The sequence below is a fragment of the Hypanus sabinus genome, chromosome 6 (assembly GCF_030144855.1).
Source record: "Hypanus sabinus isolate sHypSab1 chromosome 6, sHypSab1.hap1, whole genome shotgun sequence".
NCBI classification, from domain to species: Eukaryota; Metazoa; Chordata; class Chondrichthyes; order Myliobatiformes; family Dasyatidae; genus Hypanus; species Hypanus sabinus.
The window spans coordinates 112,968,845-112,990,678 of NC_082711.1; the positions used below are offsets into that span (position 1 = coordinate 112,968,845).

Consider the following 21,834-nt stretch of genomic DNA (forward strand, 5'->3'; position numbering starts at 1 on the left):
AGATGTATGGAGAGGGGGAGCTTGCTACACGGGCAACAACTTGCTCTCCATATCGTACTGCCCAGGCTTGATAGTTAGGGCATAATATCCATGGTCAACTCTACGGTGGCCCCTAACTGATGGAATTCAACCAAAACTAGATTGACAGATAGAGATGCACCTCTACCACAGGATGTCACCCTTCAGCAAGGTGTAGAATCTACTTATCCTCCTGATCAGGGTCACACGAAGCCATGGAAGCAGGTGGTGAATGGTCATGTGAGTAGCTGATGCCTTTCACATGTGGCTGTGCAACCAATGACACCAGGCAATTTCTGAAGGGTCCCGATAATGGCAGGGGTCATCTGCCTTGTAAAGACACTGCCCCGAAGGCAAATTACTTCTGTAGAAAAATCTGCTACGAACAATCATGATCATGGAGAGACCATGATCATCCGCATCATAGAACATGGCAGATAAATGAATGTAGATTGTATCGACTGGGAAATGCTACCAAGTATTTATTTTTAAAAAAAATTTGACAGAACATTTAGTATAGACGCTGGGGCCGGCCCATACTGCTCTTGATGTACAAGGCACGCACATTCTGCCAGTTTTTCTTCAGGAGTGACACCAGGAAGTTGATAGCCAGGTGAATGTTGTACACCAGTTCCTCTTCAGTCATCTTAACATGTCCCACTGCAACAGCCAAACACAGGACCTGAGGATTGCAAAGGGATGGAGGTGGTGGGAAAAGGAGGTAAGGTTAATTTGAGATTTAATTGCTAAGAACTGAGAATTCAAGTTAACAATACTTAAATAGTTAAAATGCAATAAACACTATTAAAATTCCATGCCATGAACTTCCAAACGTTTCCCTATATGTCGCGTCAATACTTTAACCCAATAAGATGAAACTGTTTGTGACTTCACTACCAATATATGCACATGCAGAAGTAGCAGAACTAATCCTTTGCATTACTACTTCCTCCAGTACAAGGTTCCATCAACTGAACTGCACTGATGCCAATGATCCATTTCCATAATCCACATGGAGTACCCAAGTTAATTTATATTTGGAAACCTCTCACCAAAATATTGTGCTTGGCTGACTACCAATGGATGTGCAGTTGAAATATTCAAATACAATTAAACTCAAGAACTGCAGATTTGAATACACACTCCTCTTGAACCCTGACCTGCAGACTCCCATGACAAATGCAGGTTTATACCCACCTTCTTCATCTGGAACTTGATGGTCGACTTGACTTCATCTACTTTGGTGATCATGTTTTCATTGTGAGTGAGGAGGGAGGGAAATTTGCCAGCCTTGTTCAGACCTGGTCCCAGAATACGAGGAATCTGCTTGATAAGGGACTCAGAGGCAAGGAAAGCATCATACTTCTTTGCTGAAAAGAAATCAATTTATATAAAGTTTGAGGTACTAACTTCATGAAACTCACAAAAACTGATGAAATGGCAATGGTTTGCAAACACAAGCACTGTAGATGATCCCAAACACACACATCCTCTATACATTTGGAGCTAATCATTTGTGTTTAATCCAGGGGTTTTCAACCTGGGATCCATGAACAGGCTGGGAACCCTTGGTTTAATCTAATCCTCATCGTTACGGACTATAGATTGGAACAGAGGAGGCCTTTTTAGACCTTTGAGATCAGGAGCTCGAACTGATTTGATTTTCCAGCCCATTCCTCAGTTCAACCTTTTCAATATGCAAACTTCCTGAATAGTCAGGCAGCTGAGGTTAAAAAGCTCAGATGGATTGGACAAAAACACTCGACTTATTGTTTAAACTCTGCTCTACTCTTTTCATTTTCTCTAAAATACATTGAAGTCACTGTTGTAAGTAAGAGCCAAATGCCGTCTTATATTTCACAAGATGGCCGGAGCTGTTTCAAGTATTGTTAAAGTGTCACTGCATAAAAACCCTCAAACTTACCAAGCTTCTTGACCATCTTTTTGTTTTTGTTCAGTTTCTTCAAGGCCTCGATATCCATGTGAGGAAGATCAGCAGCCTTGGCCTCGTCACAATGTTGCTGGTCGCCAAGCACACATATGGAAAACTTGGGCCGAGGGGCACTCTTTAGCCTAGAAACAATAACAGTGTTAAAAACCAAGGAAGATGCAAAAAAATGTACAGCATTCCAGGAAAGCCTCTGTAAATGCCTTACCCTTGCTGCTGGCTTCTCGGGCATATCCACCAGCAACTTACTCCTTACAAATGGTCGGTAGGATTGGCAATATTGCCTCCCCTTACCTCCCCTCATATTTTAAGACCCAGGGTGAAGGTCCGTCCGAACCTTTACAGGCAGGACTACCCATGTTTAATCAGTGTTGAAGCTGTGTGACAATAGCATTTGTGAACAAACCAATTGAATTCTTATTCCACAACTTCTGCACTGAGAACTGGGTTAAGCAATAAGAAGTCGAACCTGACAGTGCCAGAGAAACGCTTGTCCTTCTGAGGGTCATAGTTCTTCAGACTGATCTGCAGCTCCACAGTCTCCAGAAACCTAAAATGAAATTAGTCATCAGATTTGCAGAACCAGTAAAAACACCTGACAAATAGTTTAAAGCAGTATAAATATTAAATTATAAGATCTGTAATTGACAAAGCAGTACACAAAGGATCAGAGCAAGACCCTTGTACACATGGACCCCAGCCCAAGTCTCGGCAAACAGTGATGAAGTTCACCATGACCAATGTCTTACCACCACCTTGGATTGAGGAAAAAGGTATGAAAATCAAAACCTGATGAATGCTTATCAGTAATGTACATATTACCTTTCTTACTATTTTACTATTACATTTATTCTTTGTAATTTCTAAAATTTAATAAACAAATTTTTTAAAAAGTAATGTACATATATATCACCATATGCTACCCTGGGATTCATTTTCTCGCAGGCATTCACAGTAAATACAAAGAAACGATAGAATCGATGAAAAACGCTCAAAGAAAATGTGTTGTCGGCCGGCCAACGACAGCTAGAGTAGGTGTCTCATGGCACTGGAAAAATACCAGTGCAGGCTCTGAAAAATCCTCCAAACTCAGTTGGAGAATAGACAAATGAACATCAGCATCATCTTTCCCACGATGACATTATTGGAGAATAAAGTTGCATCGTTTGCTGTGTGGCCAGCCTTATGTTTGCTATTTACTATGTATCCAACTTATTGGCCAGAATGTAATCTCTGTATTGCCTCTGTACTATGGAAGGCATCAGTGCCTTAAGAATGGAGCTAACAGTGAAAGTAAGCATGTAGAGATAATGGTGGTAGACAGGATCGTGCAATGGTGTGATGGTATGAAAACCAGTCAAGGCCGGGAAGGGGGACACGTGCTCCAAGGAATAGACTAGAACAAATAAGCTACTGTACAAAAATACTGAATACTGAACAGCTAATGTGCTGTTGATAAGAGGGTATGCTAATGTAACTGAGGTAAGTAAGTACTATAAAGAATACTGTGCACTAGGCTTGGTGGGCAATTAGTGACACGTTCATCAATTGTCTCAGCTTTTGTTTGCAAATAAAGGCTTAAATTTCTCCAAGAATCTTCAGCGTCTCCTGGTTATTTCAAGAAACCACGACAACATCTACAGCACTGGGGCCAATTACTGAACCATGCTCAGCACCTACATCAATGCCATTCTCAACTGCTGAAAAACTACAGCAAAAGTTTTGTCCTGGGAGATTACCAGGTGGACGGCTCAAATATTCCAAGAAGTGCAACAATCTCAAGACTTTGAGAAATCCCAGCTACTGCTGCTCAAGCATTGAGGATGTTACTGAGAACACACCACCTCAAACTACCTATCCTGCCAGCTCCCACATCCTCAGCCCCAGAGGTGTGTTCCCAGTATTCAGTGTGGGCTGGAAATAAATATACGCCACTGAAGGTCACCTGCTGTAATGTGGATCCAAGACAATACTGAGTGAACTCCTTAGTTATTCAAGACTAGCATGTGGAAGAAAAACCCATTAAGTCCTCCAACTTTAACCACTGTTTAGCACAAGAGCAGAGATCCATAACTAGGACCTTAAATCTGACAGTCCAAATAACAGCACATACAAATATCTACCCTAACCCACAAAATAATCAACTGAAATCTACTGAGCAGATTATTGATGATACATTCAGGACACTAATATTGATATAAACACAACATAAACATCAGCTTCAACCATGGTTCACAGTTCATTAACAATTTAAAGCTATTCACATTTTCCCCAATGCCTCCTCCCTAAACTTAATTACTGTTGGCACACATTATCCCAGCAAGCTATGAATAGTCATTTTAAATGCTATCCGTTACTCAAAACCAGTTTACCCCCACCAAGTTGTTACCTCAGTCCACTAAGATTCAACTCAGAAACTGCTTCTTTAAGTCTACATATTGGTATTCTCCCATATATTCGATTTCATCCCCAACCTCCTAATCTGCAAACTAAGCAGCAAAACCTTGATGCAAGAAACAAGCATGCACTTAGATTTCACCTCCTAAAATCGAAATATAACGCCCCCATCCTCAACCGTTCCTCCACAAACTAGACGGGGTACTCCCATAAACACAATCACAAACCCATCTTAACAGTTACTACCTTCCTAATAAGCAATACCTGGTTTCTGGCCACCAATTCCCACTACTGCAAACTGTTAACTTCCTAAACCAAACTTTCACCTCTGACATAACCATAGCTCAAGCAACCATCGGCAGAACAAACCACATCCTTCTGCTACTGTTCAGCTTACCTATTCCCTTGCTTGCATTCAAAATGCTCACTTCTATTACCATACCAGTACCCTAACCCTTGCTTACAGGAATGTTCAAACGCTACTGGCCCAACAAGATCAAATCAGACTAGGACATTCAACAAATTCACACCTGAGCTTCTGAGCCACATGAAAAACAGAAGGCAACCAAACCTTCACCAGTTTCACACCGTCCTACTCCTGAATCAAAAAAATGCTTTACAAACACTGGCTGCAATTTTGAATATTAATTTGAAAGTTTGCACCTTCTCAAAGCCCTGTACTACCTAGTTCTCTTCACCAACCTTCCCACCAACAACTTTTATAGCTCTGCATTAGGGGGCCCTGAATGCTTGAAGATTGCTGATTTCAGCACTCAATGGGCCTCCTTGTTTTTTCAAAAAAATAGTTTAGCAGCTTTTCAACGCTAAATCACAAGCTTTAATTGTCATCAAGTTAAATGCTGCTTGGCATAATAATTGCACAGAAAGCACACTAACGTCTCTACTTCTTTAGATTGTGAAAATTCGTAATGACATCTACAACTTTCTATAGACGTGTTCTGGAGATTATATTGACAGGGTGCAGCATCACAGCCTGGTATGGCAACACCATTGCCCTTGAATGGAAAACCTATAAGTAGTGGAGTTGTCCCAGTCCATCATGTGTAAAGACCACCCAACCACTGAACACATCTATATGAAATGTTGTCACAGAAAAGCAGCATCCATCAGTGTGCTGCATCAGGAAGTTAGTACAGGAGCAGTGGGACTCACGTCACCAGATTCAGGAAGTTATTACCCCTCAAACATCATGCTCTCAAACCACTTGCCCCATCACTGAAATGTTCCCATGACCTATGGACTCACTTTCATGGACCCTTCACAATTATTTCATTCCTTTTTGATGTTGGGTAGTCTTCCATTGATTCTGTTATAATTATTGAGCTTTCCCACAAGAAAATGAATCCCAGGTTTGTACTTGGTGACCATATATGTATCTTTGAACTTTAATAATGAAACAACTTTAATAACGAAGTTTTATATATCCAAAGCAAATTACGATGCAAAACAAATGAAAAGCGTGCATTATGACAAACTTACTTGCGCGGCTTCTGCTGGGATCCCTGAAGGACCTCCCGGACAGCTTCATAGAGGGTATCACGTGAGACTTTGCTACTGTAAGGAGAACACCAAGTCATTCATCCATTGTTAAAATAAGCTTGTTCTATATTCTTGGGCTCCATTACTTTCCTATGAACATTTTCAGAGGGGAAGCTAACAGGAACTTCAGAAGGTGTAAAAACAAACTGTTGGAGAAACCCAGCAGGTCAAGCAGCATCTATGGGGTCACAGGGATAGTCAACATTTTAGGTCAAGACTCTGCTTCAGACCTTTGGCTATGCAGATGCTGGTCAACTCACTAAATTCCGCCAAGTTTTATTTTGCAACCAGGTCTCTCTTCACTCCTGCTCACTGAAGGTTACAGGCAAACTCATCAACGATACAGCTGGGACAATCTTGAGAGGTGAAGTCAATGGTGGTAGGGAGGCATGATGTATGTCAGTGAGTGAGAAGTTGGCTGGAGTATGAATTAGCAAGCATTGAATAGTTACAATTGCAGTGGGCCAATGGCACTATGCTCTTGCATGCTGTAGGATTTCCTACAAGTAAAGGAGGCAAGTGTGCTTGAAATCAAGAGATCAAATGTTGTTAGGAATCATACAAACATAGGTGGTATTTGAAGTCAGCCTCCTCTGCTGTTCAGTAAACACACTGAATTAGCCGCTCGTCTAGAGTATTAGAGGAACTCAACATTCAGAGGGAAAGAAAGTCAACGTTTAGTGGTCAAAATGCATCATCTCTCCAGATAAAATGCCAACCGTCAATTCCCTTCCACAAAACACACACAAAATGCTGGTAGAACCAGGCAGCTTCTATAAGGAGAAGCACTGTCGACTTTTTGGGCCGAGACCCTTCGTCAGGACTAACTGAAAGGAAAAATAATAAGAGATTTGAAAAAGATTTGCTGTCTTTCCTTTCAGTTAGTCCTGACGAAGGGTCTTGGCCCGAAATGTCGACAGTGCTTCTCCTTATAGATGCTGCCTGGCCTGCTGTGTTCCACCAGCATTTTGTGTGTGTTGCTTGAATTTCCAACATCTGCAGATTTCCCCGTGTTTGTCCTTCCGTCTGCACCGCCATGTTCCTCCAGATTCCCAACCTGAACTCTTCATCTTCCATTTCCCCCAGCCACACACTCCCCCCCACCCACGGCTCGGCAGTGGATGCGGCCGGTTTGCGGCAGATAGACCAGTTCGGCGGCCGATGGGATTGGATTGCCGCGGATGGGGGCCGGCTCGGCGGCCGATGGGGTTGGATTGCGGCCGATGGGACCGGATTGCCGATGGGGTTGGATTGCCGATGGGGGCCGGCTCGGCGGCCGATGGGGTTGGATTGCGGCCGATGGGACCGGATTGTGGCCGATGGGACCGGATTGCCGATGGGGGCCGGCTCGGGGGTTGGATTGCGGCAGATAGACCAGTTCGGCGGCCGATGGGATTGGATTGCCGCGGATGGGGGCCGGCTCGGCGGCCGATGGGGTTGGATTGCGGCCGATGGGACCGGATTGCCGATGGGGTTGGATTGCCGATGGGGGCCGGCTCGGCGGCCGATGGGGTTGGATTGCGGCCGATGGGACCGGATTGTGGCCGATGGGACCGGATTGCCGATGGGGGCCTGCTCGGGGGTTGGATTGCGGCAGATAGACCAGTTCGGCGGCCGATGGGATTGGATTGCCGCGGATGGGGGCCGGCTCGGCGGCCGATGGGGTTGGATTGCGGCCGATGAGACCGGATTGCCGATGGGGTCGGATTGCGGCCGATGAGACCGGATTGCCGATGGGGGCCGGCTCGGGGGTTGGATTGCGGCCGATGGGGTTGGATTTCCGTACTACACGGATACTCACCTCATTCTGTCTCGTCGGCACCTCCAGAGAAAGAGAGGGACGAGGCGGAAGTGACGCTCTTTAAGGCCGCGTCGCCGGCGCGGAATCTCGCGATACTGCTAGGGGCGTCTCCGAGCGCTTCAGTGCTCCCGCCCTTGGCATTTCAAAGGCGGCGCCTCCTGCCTTCACTTCACCCCGGAGCTGGCAGCCTGTCAGAGTGCACGGCCGGTTGGTCTCTGCTTGTCGGCTGTTGAACCCCGGGCACCAGTCCTCTCTCCAAGACCACCACTATACTTCACCTAGTGTACCTCACAGTGCCTAACGAAAGTATTCAACTCCCCCCCGGGACTTTTTCATGTTTTATTATGTACAACTTAGAATCACAGCGGATTTAATTTGGGCTTTTTGTCACTGATCCACAGAACAAGACTCCTTTGCGTCAAAGTGAAAACAGATCTCTACAAAGTGATCTGAATTAATTACAAACACAAAACACAAAATAATTTATTGCGTTAAGTATTGACCCCTTTTAATATGACACACCAAAGCATCGCTGTTGCAACCAATTGGTTTTAGAAGTCATATAATTAGTTAAATGGAGATCACCTGTGTGCAGTCAGTGTGTTTCAATTGATTGTAGTAAAAATACACCTGTATCTGGAAGGTCCAACTGCTGGTGAGTCAGTATCCTGGCAAAAACTACACCATGAAGACAAAAGAACACTCCAAGCAACTCCGTGAAAATGTTATTGAAAATTTCCAAGTCACTGAATATCCCTTCAGTACAGTTAAGTCGATAATAAAGAAATGGAAAGAATATGGCACAGCTGTGAATCTCCCCAGAGCAGGCTGTCCTCAAAAACTGAGGGACTGTACAGGAAGAGACCTATGACAATTCTGGAGGAGATACGGACTTCAATGGCTGGGACAGGAGAGACTGCACATACAACAACTATTGCCCAGGTGCTTTCCAGTTGCAGCTTAATGGGAGAGTGGCAAAGAGAAAGCCTTTGTTGGAAAAAAAACTCGCATGTAATCTCTGCTAGAATTTGCCAGAAGGCATGTGGGAGACTCTGAAGTCAGCTGGAAGAAGATTCCATGGTCTGATGAAACCAAAATTGAGCTTTTGACCATTAAACTAAACATCATCCCTACCGTGAAGCATAGTGTGGCTGTGTCATACTGTGGGGATGCTTCACTGCAGACAGCCATGGGAGGCTTGTGAAGGTAGACCATAAAATGAATGCAGCAACATACAGGGAAATCCCAGAGGAAAACTTGATGCAAGACAATGACCCCAAGTATAAAGCCAAAGCTACACAGGAATTGCTTAAAAACAACAAAGTTAATGTCCTGGAGTGGCCAAGTCAGAGTCTAGACCTCGAACTAATTAAGAAATTTTGCTGGACTTGAAAAGAACTGTTCACCCCTGAACCCCATGCAATCTGACAGGGCTTGATCAGTTTTGTAAAGGTGAATGGGGAAAAATTGCAGTGTCCAGATGTGCAAAGCTGATGGAGATCTATCCATGCAGACTCAAGGCTGCCAAAGGTGCATCTACTAAATACTGGCTTGAAGGGGGTGACTACTTGTGCAATCAATTTTTTGTGTTTTATATTTGTCATTAATTTAGATCACTTTCTGGAGATCTGTTTTCACTTTAACATGAAAAGGTCTTTTCTGTTGCCCAGTGTAAAAAAAGCCAAATTAAATCCACTGTGAGTCAAAACAATAAAACATGAAAGCTTCCAAGGGGGGCGGTGAATACTTTTTATAGGCACTGTAAGTATCAACTTGAATTTCCCAGTGCTTATAGCTCTGCTAATATGGAGAATTTGAATCTTTTAACTTTGGACTTCCCCATATAAAGGGCAGTGAGAAACTCCCTCTAGGAACTACTTCACTCTGCCAACTAAATGTTTGATTTAATAAGGCTCCTGGGATTTCTTTGTCTCAAAAATCATTACCAAGCTTGCCATCCTAACACCAGCAGTACACCATGACTCTGCCAAAATACCCCATCACACTGTGACTGCTTATCTTTAATCCTCCTCTTGTTAAACCTGCTTTTGTTTTAGTTAACTATCTTGCTCTAATACTTCTCTCGCAGCTCTTATGGTTTGCTTTTAATAGTGAAGAAAACATTTGATGCTTAACAGCGGCATTATCAAACAAAATTAAACATGGAACTACACAAAGACATAACTAAAAACCTATTCAGAGATAACGTAAGTGCAAGGTATTCATTGATTGTTATGGCTGGGTGTACAGGCTGTTGAGAGCATGAAGACTTGTTAAAACGCAGCTTATTTTTTCTAACCTTTTAACTTTATTTTCTTAGGCAGTCTATTGGGATTGAGGACGGCTTTGTTCCATCTGAATTTTGTCAGGTTTGAGGTGGATGAAGAGTTCAATCTGCGAACAGGCCTGTAGATGGAGCTGGAGACAGTTTACAGCGCAGACAAGTGAGTAGTTTGTGAAGTGGATGGTGTTCCACTTCTGCCACTTATGCTGTTCGTCTCTGTGCTCCCAAGGGATGACACTGTTTTTCTGAATATCGTAGTACTTCCTGATTCAGTGGGGATGTCACAACTTTTTCAATATAGTTTAGGGCACAAACTTGAGGCTCTGCCCCTGTCTGCCTGGTATCATTGAATTAACTGCTTTAAAGAAAGTAATTTTGTCACCTCTGGGGACTGTTACAGTTGGTCATTCTGGTTTGTCTTCACTTAATGATGCCCTTTGCCCGCTTGGACACACAAGAGGGAGCAGCATATCTATCTAGTAATTGGCTTTGTACCTGTCTCATTTTTCAATCGTTCAAGCTTTCAAGCCTCCTCTGATAGTGCAACATTCCTTTAGTACTGTACAGAACATGCTCAGGTCTCTGGAGCTGATCTTGAATCCACAATCTTTTGATCTTAGAAAGCTGAAATACCAGCTAAGTGTTCTCTTGTGTAGCCAGAGAGTGTTGATGTAAGTGGACTAGCAAATGCCAGATAACGAAAAAACAGAATTTAGCATTTAATTTTGAACTCTCATGAGGCTAAACATGAGGAATTGTGGTGAAGTTAGAATGATCTTAATTATGTGCGCGTCATTCTCTTTTGCAATTTAAAGTGGTTCATAGAGCCTATATGACTAAAGATAAGCTCTTTTGTTTTAACTCAGATTTTTCCCCATACTGTAATAAGGTTAATGTCGAAGAGGCCTCTTTAATTCATATGTTTTGGTTCTGCCTGTGGCTTGATAAATTTTGGAAAGAAGTATTTCAAACTTTCTTGGAAATTTTTAAAGTAAACTTTAAACCCAACCCTCTGACTGCCTTGTTTGGCATTGTTGGAGGAAATGATTTTACTCTTAAGCCAAATGATTTACTCTTTTAGCCAGAAGAGTTTTGTTGTTTAAATGGAAAGATGCCACTCTGCCTACTTGTCCCCATTGGTTGATTGATGTTATGTCATGTTTAAATCTAGAGAAGATTAGGTGTTCTATTTCTGTACCTAGACAAAATTCTTTCACATTATGGGAACCTTTTTGGAATTACTTTCACAATCTTCGCCTTGTTCAGCAATGTTGATGGCTATTATATGTTTGAATTTACGACTATTTTCAGGATTTTTTTCTTTTTTTAACTAAACAACTGTTTTTTTTGTTATGGGGTTTTGATGGTTTTGATTTTCTTTTAGATTAGAATAAAATATACCTTTTCAATATCACGTTTAATTTACTATACACAGATATGGGGCATTTCAACTTTGTTTTTATTTACATAATATTATAATGTATTTGTATTCATCTATGCAAGTAATCAGTAAAAATATCGAAAAGAAAAGAAATGACAGGAAAAAGCCCAATTATAAAAAGAAAATATATTTGTCATTCACTGTTTGCAATTGCTGTGGAGAAGGATGAGGAAGCAAAGGAGATGAAGTGAAGGAACATCTGCACAAAGGTAATTGTACGTGAGTATTACTTAAACCAAAAAGAGTTTGAAATAGCTAACCTGAGGTGGTATTTGTACACCTATGGATCTCCTGGATAATTGGCTTGCAAATGCCTTGTAACCAAAGATTGTTGTGGGCAAAGATCATTGGAATTGTAACTCCACCCATTAGTTACTTTGCCCTTGTGCTAACGCATAATCTGCCACGTAGAAGGCACAATCTTTTTGCATAGCCACCAAGATGCACACATATAGTTAGCACGTGTGTTGTGTTTAAGGTATGAAGACGGGGTTGAATGTGCAGTACATTTGGAGTAATACATCTTGACAGTGCTTCATAGAATGAGTCTTTGATAAATAAGACTCTGCAAAGAATTATTAGGTAAATAAACCAAGTGCTGTGTCGCTAAGCCTGGCAAAGCAGAAGATCCTGGCTCTGATCCCCAAGGTCGTACTCAGTGAGCTGATCTCTGCAGCAACTCTAGTAGACCGCACTGCACTTGGACAGAAGAGGAGCAATATCATTCTTTCATGTGAGTAGTTGTGTGATAATACAGGAATGATAATCAATAAGAGCAAACAGATACATGTGATAAGTCTTACTTGTATGTTAGTATCACTAATTAGTACCAGAAGAGAATACAGTTCTGTTGATTGTGAAAATAATAAGTAATTATAATAATATATTAAAGTTGGAAATTAAGTAAATTGTACACACAGTGGCCACCTTATTAGCTACACCTGTATATCTGCTTGATAATGTAAATAAAGCTGAGAGACTGTGTGGCTCAGCTAGCACTTGTTCTCATGAGATCTTTAACACCGCTCTGAAACAGTTCAAAGCCCGATCATCGTGGCTGTGCCCAAGAGGCCAGTGGTAACCTGCTTTAACAATCCTGTCCAGAGGCACTGACCTCAATAATATTGAAGTGGTTTGAGCAGCTGGTCATGAATGTATTAAGTTCTACCTTCCCACCTCATTGGGCCCCTACCAGTTTGCATATTGCCCAAATCGGTCCAACGATGATGCAGTTGCCTCTGCACTCTACCCAATCTTGTCCCACCTGGAGAACAGTAGTCCTGCATTTATTACCGCAGTCACATTACTGCAGTATAAACATTATAAACCACTTTTTATCATGGAAATACATGCTGGTATTTATGCACATTTATTCCATATCCATACCACTATCTACTTTTATATACAGAATTCTTTATTGTTTGTAATTGTGGAATGTTGTTTTTGATGCATGTTGTGCCAACACACCATAGCAAATTCCTGATACATGGAAATGTGTCAGGTGAATTAAATTGATTCTTGATAAGAAAAATGAAAGAAGTAACTAATGGGAGAGGTGTACTGGTTCCTATTGGAATCTATATGGTATAAAAAGGTGCAGAGGTAATCATGAGGATTTCTATCATTTTATAGACAAGTAAAATAATGGACAATATCAGCCAGGATAAAGCATTCAAAGAGTGTTTTTGCAAAGGTTTCTGAAAATAACGTCTTCTGGAGCCAACTAGAGATCAAGCTTTAGCAGACTCAGTGTTAAGAATCATTAGGCTCTGTAGTAAGTGGACTTACAGCCAGAGAAGTGATGAGTCCCTCCTGTTAGACTGAGGTAACTTTTTTTTATTCTTTCTTACTTCTGTTCTAATATCTGAAATCTGCACTTGTAATGCTACTGTGACACTATTTTACTTTGGGATCAATAAAGTATCTATCCATCTATCTGACAATTGTGAATCCCTGACTTCCTGACTAACAGACCACAATCAATAAGGAGAGGCAACGCCTCCCCCATGATTATTCTCAACAATGGTGCTCCACCAGGCTGCGTCCTCTCTCCTCTACTCTGTTCCATATGCCCTGATGACTGTGCGGCAGGATTCTGTTCCAACTTGACTTACAAGTTTGAAGATGATGTTACCAAATAATGATCAGTCAGAGTACAAGAAGGAGAGCTTTGTGACATGGTGTCATGACAACAACTTTACCTCAATGTCAACAAAAGAGCTGGTCCTTGACTTAAAGAAGGGGCGGTGCACATGATCCTGTTTACATCAATGGTACTGAGGTCAAGAGGATTGAAATCTTCAAGTTCCTAGCAAGGAACATCAACAATAACCTTTCCTGGTCCAGTCACGTAGCTACCACAAGCAAGGAAGCACACCAGCGCCTCTACTTCTTCAGGAGGTTGACACTTGGCATGATCCCTCTGACCCTCACCAATTTTTACTGAAGCATCCTATCCAGATGCATCATAGTAAGATGGAGGAGTGTTCAATCACAGTGGCTTCAATGGGGTTCACCAAAGTGTTGTTGTTCTTTTTAAATTTATTTTTTACTATCTCAAGACCCTACTGGACATTAAGAACATAAAGTACTGCAGGTCTACCCCATCAGCGATTTTTCTTGTTGGGGGAGAAAGTGAAGGAGCTGGACTTGGTGCAAATTGTCCTGCTATCTGTGCCGGAAAGGTCTCGGAGTCACTGCGCGTAGGTGGTGTGCAGTCAAGCAGCAAGTGATCGTCTCTATCGCTTTCCATGCGATCACGAGATTCTGTTGGACATTGGTAACATGGAATGCTGCAAGTTCAATTCACTGACTTATTGGCAGATGGCAGAGGGGCACGGTCTAGGTCTCAAGTCATGGTGTCACCTGTTTGCAGCTGTCCGCCAGAGAGGTGTTGGAGGCCGTTCACTCCACAAGAGGAGATATGGCGTGCTGTCCAAGCTGGAGGCAGTGCTGTCTCCCAGTGCTCACTTGGCAGAAGATGAGCTGTACTGTGTTCGATTGCAGGCTGCAGCAATGTTTGTGGACCCAGGGTCTTGGATTATATATTGTTGCCTGACCGTATTTTACCGATACCCTATATGTGCTTGTTATCTTAAATGTGTTATATGCACCTTGTGCTGTGTGTGACTGTTGGTTCTGTGTTATGCACCTTGGCCCCGGAGTAACGCTGTTTCGTCTGGCTACATCCGTAGGTATTCAGGTATGGTTGAATGACAATTAAACGGTGTGGCAATTGCTCTGCCTTTGACTGCAGATAGCTGGACAGAACTGTGGACACAGATCAGCACACCATAGAATCCAGCCTCCTCTTCATGAACTTTGTTTTCACTTGCCACTGCGTCAGTAAAGCAACCAGCATACTCAACAATTCCACCCATCCCAGACATTCTCAATTCTCCCCCACCACACTGGGTAGAAATTACAAAAGCCTGCAAGTTACCAGCAGGCTCAAGGACAGCTTCTGCCCTGCTCTTATAAGACTCTTGAGTGGTCCCTAGTATGACCTCACAATCTACCTTGTCATGACTTGCTTCTTGTTTGTTTATTTTTATTCAACTAACTATCTATCTGGTGACATAGCACGATGTGGGCCCTTCCAGCAACCCTCAACAAGCCTGATTAACCGGAATCTAATTACGGGACAACTTACAATGACCAATTAACCTACCCAGTAAAACTTTGGACTGTGGGAGGAAACCGGAGCATCAGGGAAAAGCCCACACATTCCACAGGGAGGGTGTACAGAGACTCCGTACAGGTAGCGCCGGAATTGAACTCAGAACTCTAACAGACTGAGCTACAAGAGCATTGCACTAACTGCTGTGCTACGGTGATGCCCAAATGTCTATCTGCATTACACTTCCTCTGTAGCTGTTAAACATTATTCTGCACTCTACTACAGAACAGTACAATACTGTACAGACTATTTGGCCCATGGCGTCCTGCCAATCTCAGTGCCAATTAATACTAAATGTTCTCTTCCATATTCCAGTATTCCCTTTGTAGTCATGTGTCGGTCTAAAAGCCTCTTAAATTCCAGCAGACGGTCTGACTCCACTACTACCCTGATAACCTATTCCCAGGTATCCACCTCCCTGCATCTTTGTGAAAAAAAAACTTAACCTCTCATATCGCCTTTGAAGTAACTCTTCCCCCACTTGTCCCACTTTGTTATTGCTTTACCACATATTACTTCTATGCATTGCTGTAATGAATTGATCTGTATGAGCAGTGTGGAAGACAACTTCTCATTGTACCCCTATACATGTGATAATAAATGAACCAATACACCATTTCACACCATGAGAAAAGACCCAATCCATTTATGGTGTCCATCTAGATTAGTCTCTTTTGCCCATATTCCTCTATACTGTAGTACTCCTGTACCTGACTAAGTATATTAAAAGTTGTTGTTATACCTGCCTCAGCCGGCTTGTTCCTTTGTATTATGTAACAAGGTTCCTTCGTTTGTTATGTGCCATGTCATATGATGTGGGTGACCATGGTCTTTCCATGATTGTTCTTGGCAAATTTTTCTACAGAAGTGGTTTGCCATTGCCCTCTTCTGGGCAGTGTCTTTACAAGAAAGGTGACCCCAGCCCTTATCAATACTCTTCAGAGATTGTCTGTCTGGCGTCAGTAATTGCATAACCAAGACTTGTGATCTGCACCGGCTGCTCATACAACCCTCTACACCTGCTCCCATCACTTCACTTGGCCCTGATCGGGGAGGCTAAGTAGGTGCTACACCTTCCCCAAGGGTGACCAGCGGAGGAAAGAAGTGTCTTAAACTTCCTTTGATAGAGATGAATCGCCACCCACCAACCAGTACCTGGCTAAGTATGTTAAAAGTTGTTGTTATACCCACCTCAGTCATTTTCTCTCGAAGCTGGTTCCTTTGTATTATGTAACAAGAAGGTATTGACTAATCAGCACATTCTGAAAGTTCCCCTAAATATAAATGATCATAATATGATTGAATTTTATACTGGTTTCAAGGAAGAGAAGAATGGGTTGAAAAATAAAGTATTTTAAACTAAATTAGTAAGGGCAATTATGAGTGCACAGGAACAGTGTTATTTAAAATACACTAACACAATGGTGGAGCTATAAAAATATCTTTCAGAATATACTGAATGGATACATTTCAATGAGAAACTTGAAGGTTATCTAAATCAGTGGTCCCCAACCATCATCAAAGCATCTGTTACTGGGGCCGCGAGGCAACGATATGATTTGGTGATTTGAAACGATACGAGTCCACTGCACCTTTCCTCATTCCCTGTCACGCTTGCTGTTGAACTTGAATGTACACGAGGTCATTACCCACATGAGATCATCAGCCGCCTAAACATTGTGATACCAGGGATCACTGGTTGGCCTTGCGTGGCCGGTGAGAAGTACCATTGCTACTGGCCTGGAGAGCGGACAGATGGGTGCCACCTCTAAACCTGTTTACCACACCGAATGCTCGTGGGGAACGCAGTGCTAAAATATTCACAGACGACCTAATTCGGGCTCAGGTAGCTACCTTGCTGCGATCTACCGAAATTCATCCCTCGTGCCAAACTTTTGTTGGCCAATAGATCCTACCTACGGGGGGGCGGGGGGGGGCACACGCCCTGTCGCACTCCTTGCTCAGTCAGTCGCTCTCTCCGGACTGCGACCGCCGTGGCCCCAGTACGGGGACCTCCAGCCCTTGCCTTGTCCTCTCACTGGTGTGTTGCAATGATTTTATATGTTCATACGAGGAAAATATGCGCTGTGTTTAATATCCAAATGTTACTTAAAATGTTATGATGCTATTGACTTATAAGTGAGTTGTAATTGACTTATCACTATGTTCATGTGAGGAAAATATGCGCTGTTTAACATTAAATTTGTTAGATAAACCCTTTTAGAAATGAAATTGAGTGTATTAGCCACTTATAAGTGACATAGTTATCAGCTATATTCCCGTTGTAATTAACACCCCCCCCCCCACCATCGGCCAGTCCGCAAGAATATTGTCAATATTAAACCGGTCTGCAGTGCAAAAGCGGTTGGTGACCCCTGATCTAAATAGTGTCAAACTTATAGAAAAGCATATTGTAGTTGACTGGTCAGGGTATTTTTTTTTTGAAAAAGCAAGGTAAAATTAAGATATTTAACAGAGATCAAAAATTGGAATACAAGAGGAAGATTAATTAGAAAACTATTATGTGTTTTATATTTCTGTTGATATTTTTAAAAGTTAACAAAGTGAGTAGGTTTGGAAACAGTGCAGAAGAGGTTCACCAGGTAAATTCCAAAGAAGAGGGAAGTTGGTCAGTGAGAACAGATTAAGTCAACTGGGATTATATGTATTGGAATTCAGAATAATGAGAAGAGAGCAACACAAAGTTATCAAAACGTGTAAGAACATTGAGGCAGGAAAGTTGTTTCCACTGGCCGGTGAGAGTAGAACTATGGGGAAGTTCTCAAGATTTGGGGATGTTGATGTAGGATATAGCTGAAGAGGAACTATTTCTCCCAGAGAGTAATAAATTTGTGTGTTTCTTGCCCAGGGAATCAGTAGGTAATTAAATATATTTAATGCATAGTTAGATGGATTTTTGAATGGAATTAAATGGTAAGGGGGAAAGGCAGGTAAAAGGAGCTGAGTCCACGGCCAGGTCTGCTAAGATCTTAATGAAAGCCAGAGCATTCATTTGTGAGTTCATTTGGCCTACTCTTGCTCTTGTTTCTTATGTTATAAGCACTGGTATTTCCTTAAGGTTGTCATTGCTGGTGGAGGGGGAGGGTGGTGGAGATAAGCTTCTATTACTGGTACCCATCTCAAGTAGCCTCTGACAATGAAGCCCAACTCCTGGCTTCGCAAGCAGCTTAGTTACTAAGCCCGGCAGAACCATTTCTACTGACAGAAGAAGAGGCAAAGGCAGGTTACTAGCACCTTAAAGTTAGTTGCTTTGTGCAGATGGGACTCATCAGCTATGGCTGACAGCTCATCTAGGAGAGGGAAAACTCTGATCTCAAACCTCTGCTGCTGTGCGACTGGACTCATTCATGGGGAAGGCTATGGGAGTAAACCTCGAGGGAAAAATCCGGAGCTGGAGTCCCTAAAGTAGTTCTGTATTGAGTTGCAGTCAACACTGAAATGCTAAACTGTCTGGTTTCTGCTGCTCAGCCGTGTGAAGGAGGGAGCCCTGCTGCCTGTCAGGAGCTTGCTCTCCATATCGTACTGCCTGGCTTGTGTGTATTAACTACATGGACAGATAGGGTGCAAAATCCACGGTCAACCCAACTTATGAGCACTGGTCCCATAGAAGGTGTATCTGAGGAATTAATAATAATAGAAACATGAATAAATAAATGATTTGCATCATTTTTCACTATAATAAAAAAGGGTGACAGAGAGAAGGCAACTCCAGATTACATAGAATGTTTTTCAAAGGATATAGGTTAAACTAACTCATAGCTAAAGATGCTAAAACATGGTACTTTGAAAAATTCATGACAATCAAGAAATTGAACACAATTTGGTGAAAGAGAAAACACCTTTCACCAACTAATTTGGAATTCTTTGTACTAGCAAGTGTTTTGGATAAAGAGTGATAAGGTGCCACCTCGATGGTTATGTGACAAACAGGGTCGAAGGTAACATGTTGATGTGGATAGACGAGCAGCAGACTAACAGGAAAAAGACAAGATTTAAATGAGCTTTTTATTCTGGTTAGTAAAATACTGTAAATGGTATGCCAGAGTTTTAAGAGCTGGGGTCTCAAACTTTACATTTGATATCAGCAATTTGGATGGTCTTTTCTCTTTATGTGTATGACTGTCTGTCTCATTATCATCATCATTATGTGCTGTGTTGTATGTCGTGGGTGATTGTGCTCTTTTTGACCCTGATTGATCTTGGCAAAGTTTCTACAGAAGTGGTTTGCCATTGCCTTCTTCTTATATACATGATCTACACCAGCTGCTCATATGACCATCCATCACCTGCTCCTATGGTTCATGTAACCCTGATCGGTGGGGGGGGGAGGGCGGGTGGCTAAGCACCTTACCCAAGGGTAACCTGCAGGTTAGCAGGGGAAGAAGTGCTTTACACTTCCTTTGGTAGAGACAGATGTATCCCCACCCAGCCACCCATGGGGTCTAAACACAGCTTAAACACCATTAATACATTCACAGGTGACCCCACTGTTGTTGGTAAAAATCTCAGCAATGAGAAGGTGTACAAAAGTGAGATATGTCAGCTGGTTGAATAGCATCACAACAACAGCTTTGCACTCAACGTCAGCAAGACTAATGAATTGATTGTGGGTTTCAGGAAAGAGTAGTCAGGAGTACAAGCACCAGTCCTCATTGAGAGGTCATTGATGGACGGGTAAGCAACTTCAAGTTCCTGGCTGTCAACATCTCGGAGGATCTGTCCTGGACCCAGCACAACACATTGATGCAGTCAACTTTGTTGTGAGTTTTATGAAAATTTGATACCAAAGACTTTTGCAAATTTCTACAGAGATACGGTGGAGAGAATTCTGACTGGTTGCTTCACAACTTGGTATGGAGGCTCCAATTCAGAATACAATCTCAGAATCAGAGTCAGGTTTAATATCACTGACATACACCATGAAATTTGTTGCTTTGTGGCAACAAAACATTGCATAAATAATAATAATTTTTTAAAAGCTATAAATTATAAGTATCTATTAAAGATAAATTAAATAATTAATGCAAAAAGAGAGCAAAAGTTAACAAATTTCACGTCACATGCCGGCGATAATAAACCTGATTCTTATTCTAAAAAATAGTGAGGTAGTGTTCCTGGGTTCATTGTCCATTCAGAACAATAATTGTCTTTAGAGGAAGGTCCAAATTCAAAGTTCAAACTGAATTTATTATTAAAGTACACATATGTCACCATATACAAACCTGAGATAATTTTTTTACTGGGATACTCAATAGATCTAAAGACGAATAATAACTGTAACAAAATCAATGAATGACCAAATCTGATTGGAATGTAAGCTCCTGAGTTTTACAGGGTGGATGTGAAGAGAAGGTTTTTTTCTTGTGGGAGAATCCAGCGTTCATGATTTAAAAGTAAGGGGTTGCCTACTTAAAGGAGAGATGAGGCAGAATTTTTTTTTAATGAGACTTTACAACATTTTTCTACAAAGGGCATTAATAACCGCGCCTTTTAGTAGTTTTAAGATAGGGGTAGATGTATTCCTGATGAGCAGAGTGGGAGAGTTACCATGGTAACTGGGAATACAGAGCTGAGGTTATAATTGATTGAGTTATGATTTTGGCAGAAACAAAACAAGCTTAAAGGGCTGAGTTGCCAACTCCACTTTTAATTCGTAATGTTCTTCTGACCACTCTAACAGAAGACAAACGGCCACTTATTGTGTAGATAAGATGTACATCAGAACATTAAAACTTACAATGAAATGTGTTGTTTGAGTCATATTAAGTTATCAAGTATCTGCAGCAGGCAGCCTGCCACTGCCCACCAACATAAAATCACTAATCCGTACCAGTTTCACAGGGCTTTCGTGACATTATGAACTGGCAATTATAGTGCAAGGGTCTGGCCTCTGAAAATGGAAAGGATTAAATTTCAAGGCTAATATCATTGTTCACCACTGAATGAATCATAGTGAGACTGGTCCCCTTCTTGTCCAGTGTCCACATACACAACCTTTACAATAGTTACTGGAGAGTGATGGTTTTCAATGAGTTTTCTCTGATATCACTCCTTATTCTTAGTCGATTGGTGACCTGACTTGTGATTTTCTGGCATTCATGAATCACTTCCCAACGTGTTGCATTGAACAAAGTTCCTAAATGACATCATTCATTGCATGTCAGAAGTGTTTAATTGGTTTTGAAATATCCTGCAGTTGGTACATCTGTATATTTTCTAAGAGAATGCTCTTACAGTAGCCAACTTGTGGCATGGTTCCAGGCATACTTCTAGTAGCATTAGGAAGCCAGTTATTTAACAAGGATGGCTAACCCTCCGTAAAAGAGAAAATAGAGCAATTTATAGCAATGTGTTGTGACAGATACAGTACTGTGCAAAAGTCTTGGGCATGTATACATAGCTAGGGCGTCCAAGACTTCTGCATGGTACTGTATTTGGCAGTGTGGAGTAGAGAGCAAGTATGTAACTCTAGTGGAAACAAAGAATGTTGGGAATAGCGAGGGTGGAGTGTCACAGGAGGGATGTCGACAGGTGGTAGAGGAGTGCCAGGGCGGTGGAGGTTCGGACACACCCAGCCTTGAGACACCAGGCAGGGTCATTTGATTCAAAGTAGTTGGTTTATTGATTATTACGGAATGTCTCTCTGGTGCTTCCTGCTCCCTCCCCTCTCCCTTCCCCTTCCTCT

At 42.1% G+C, this 21,834-nt stretch overlaps 2 protein-coding genes across 2 annotated transcripts in view; one reads left to right on the forward strand and one right to left on the reverse strand.

Annotated features, from left to right (window-relative positions):
* Window positions 1–477: 477 nt before the first annotated feature.
* Window positions 478–7,804, reverse strand: rpl10a (ribosomal protein L10a). The gene is made up of 6 exons (XM_059972757.1): window positions 7,725–7,804; window positions 5,864–5,938; window positions 2,436–2,516; window positions 1,943–2,091; window positions 1,216–1,388; window positions 478–700 (listed from the first exon to the last, which is right to left on the reverse strand). Exons 1-6 carry the CDS (start codon window positions 7,727–7,729, stop codon window positions 530–532), a joined length of 654 nt encoding a protein of 217 aa, XP_059828740.1. The 5' UTR covers window positions 7,730–7,804; the 3' UTR covers window positions 478–529.
* Window positions 7,805–11,613: 3,809 nt separating this feature from the next.
* LOC132395763 (protein-methionine sulfoxide oxidase mical3a-like) overlaps window positions 11,614–21,834 on the forward strand; it is a 180,195-nt gene continuing 169,974 nt past the window's right edge. Inside the window, exons 1-2 of the mRNA XM_059972758.1 lie at window positions 11,614–11,668; window positions 11,928–12,182. The gene's annotated coding sequence lies outside the window, so the exon portion shown is untranslated. The remainder of the gene's footprint in view (window positions 11,669–11,927; window positions 12,183–21,834) is intronic.

Excerpts from the sequence above, each read along its gene's own strand:
- rpl10a (XM_059972757.1), bottom strand. Across the intron at positions 2,092-2,435 it reads CGTTTCTCTGGCACTGTCAG|GCTAAAGAGTGCCCCTCGGC; the intron begins GTTCGACTTCTT and ends TATTGTTTCTAG. Across the intron at positions 701-1,215 it reads TCAAGTTCCAGATGAAGAAG|GTCCTGTGTTTGGCTGTTGC; the intron begins GTGGGTATAAAC and ends TGCAATCCTCAG.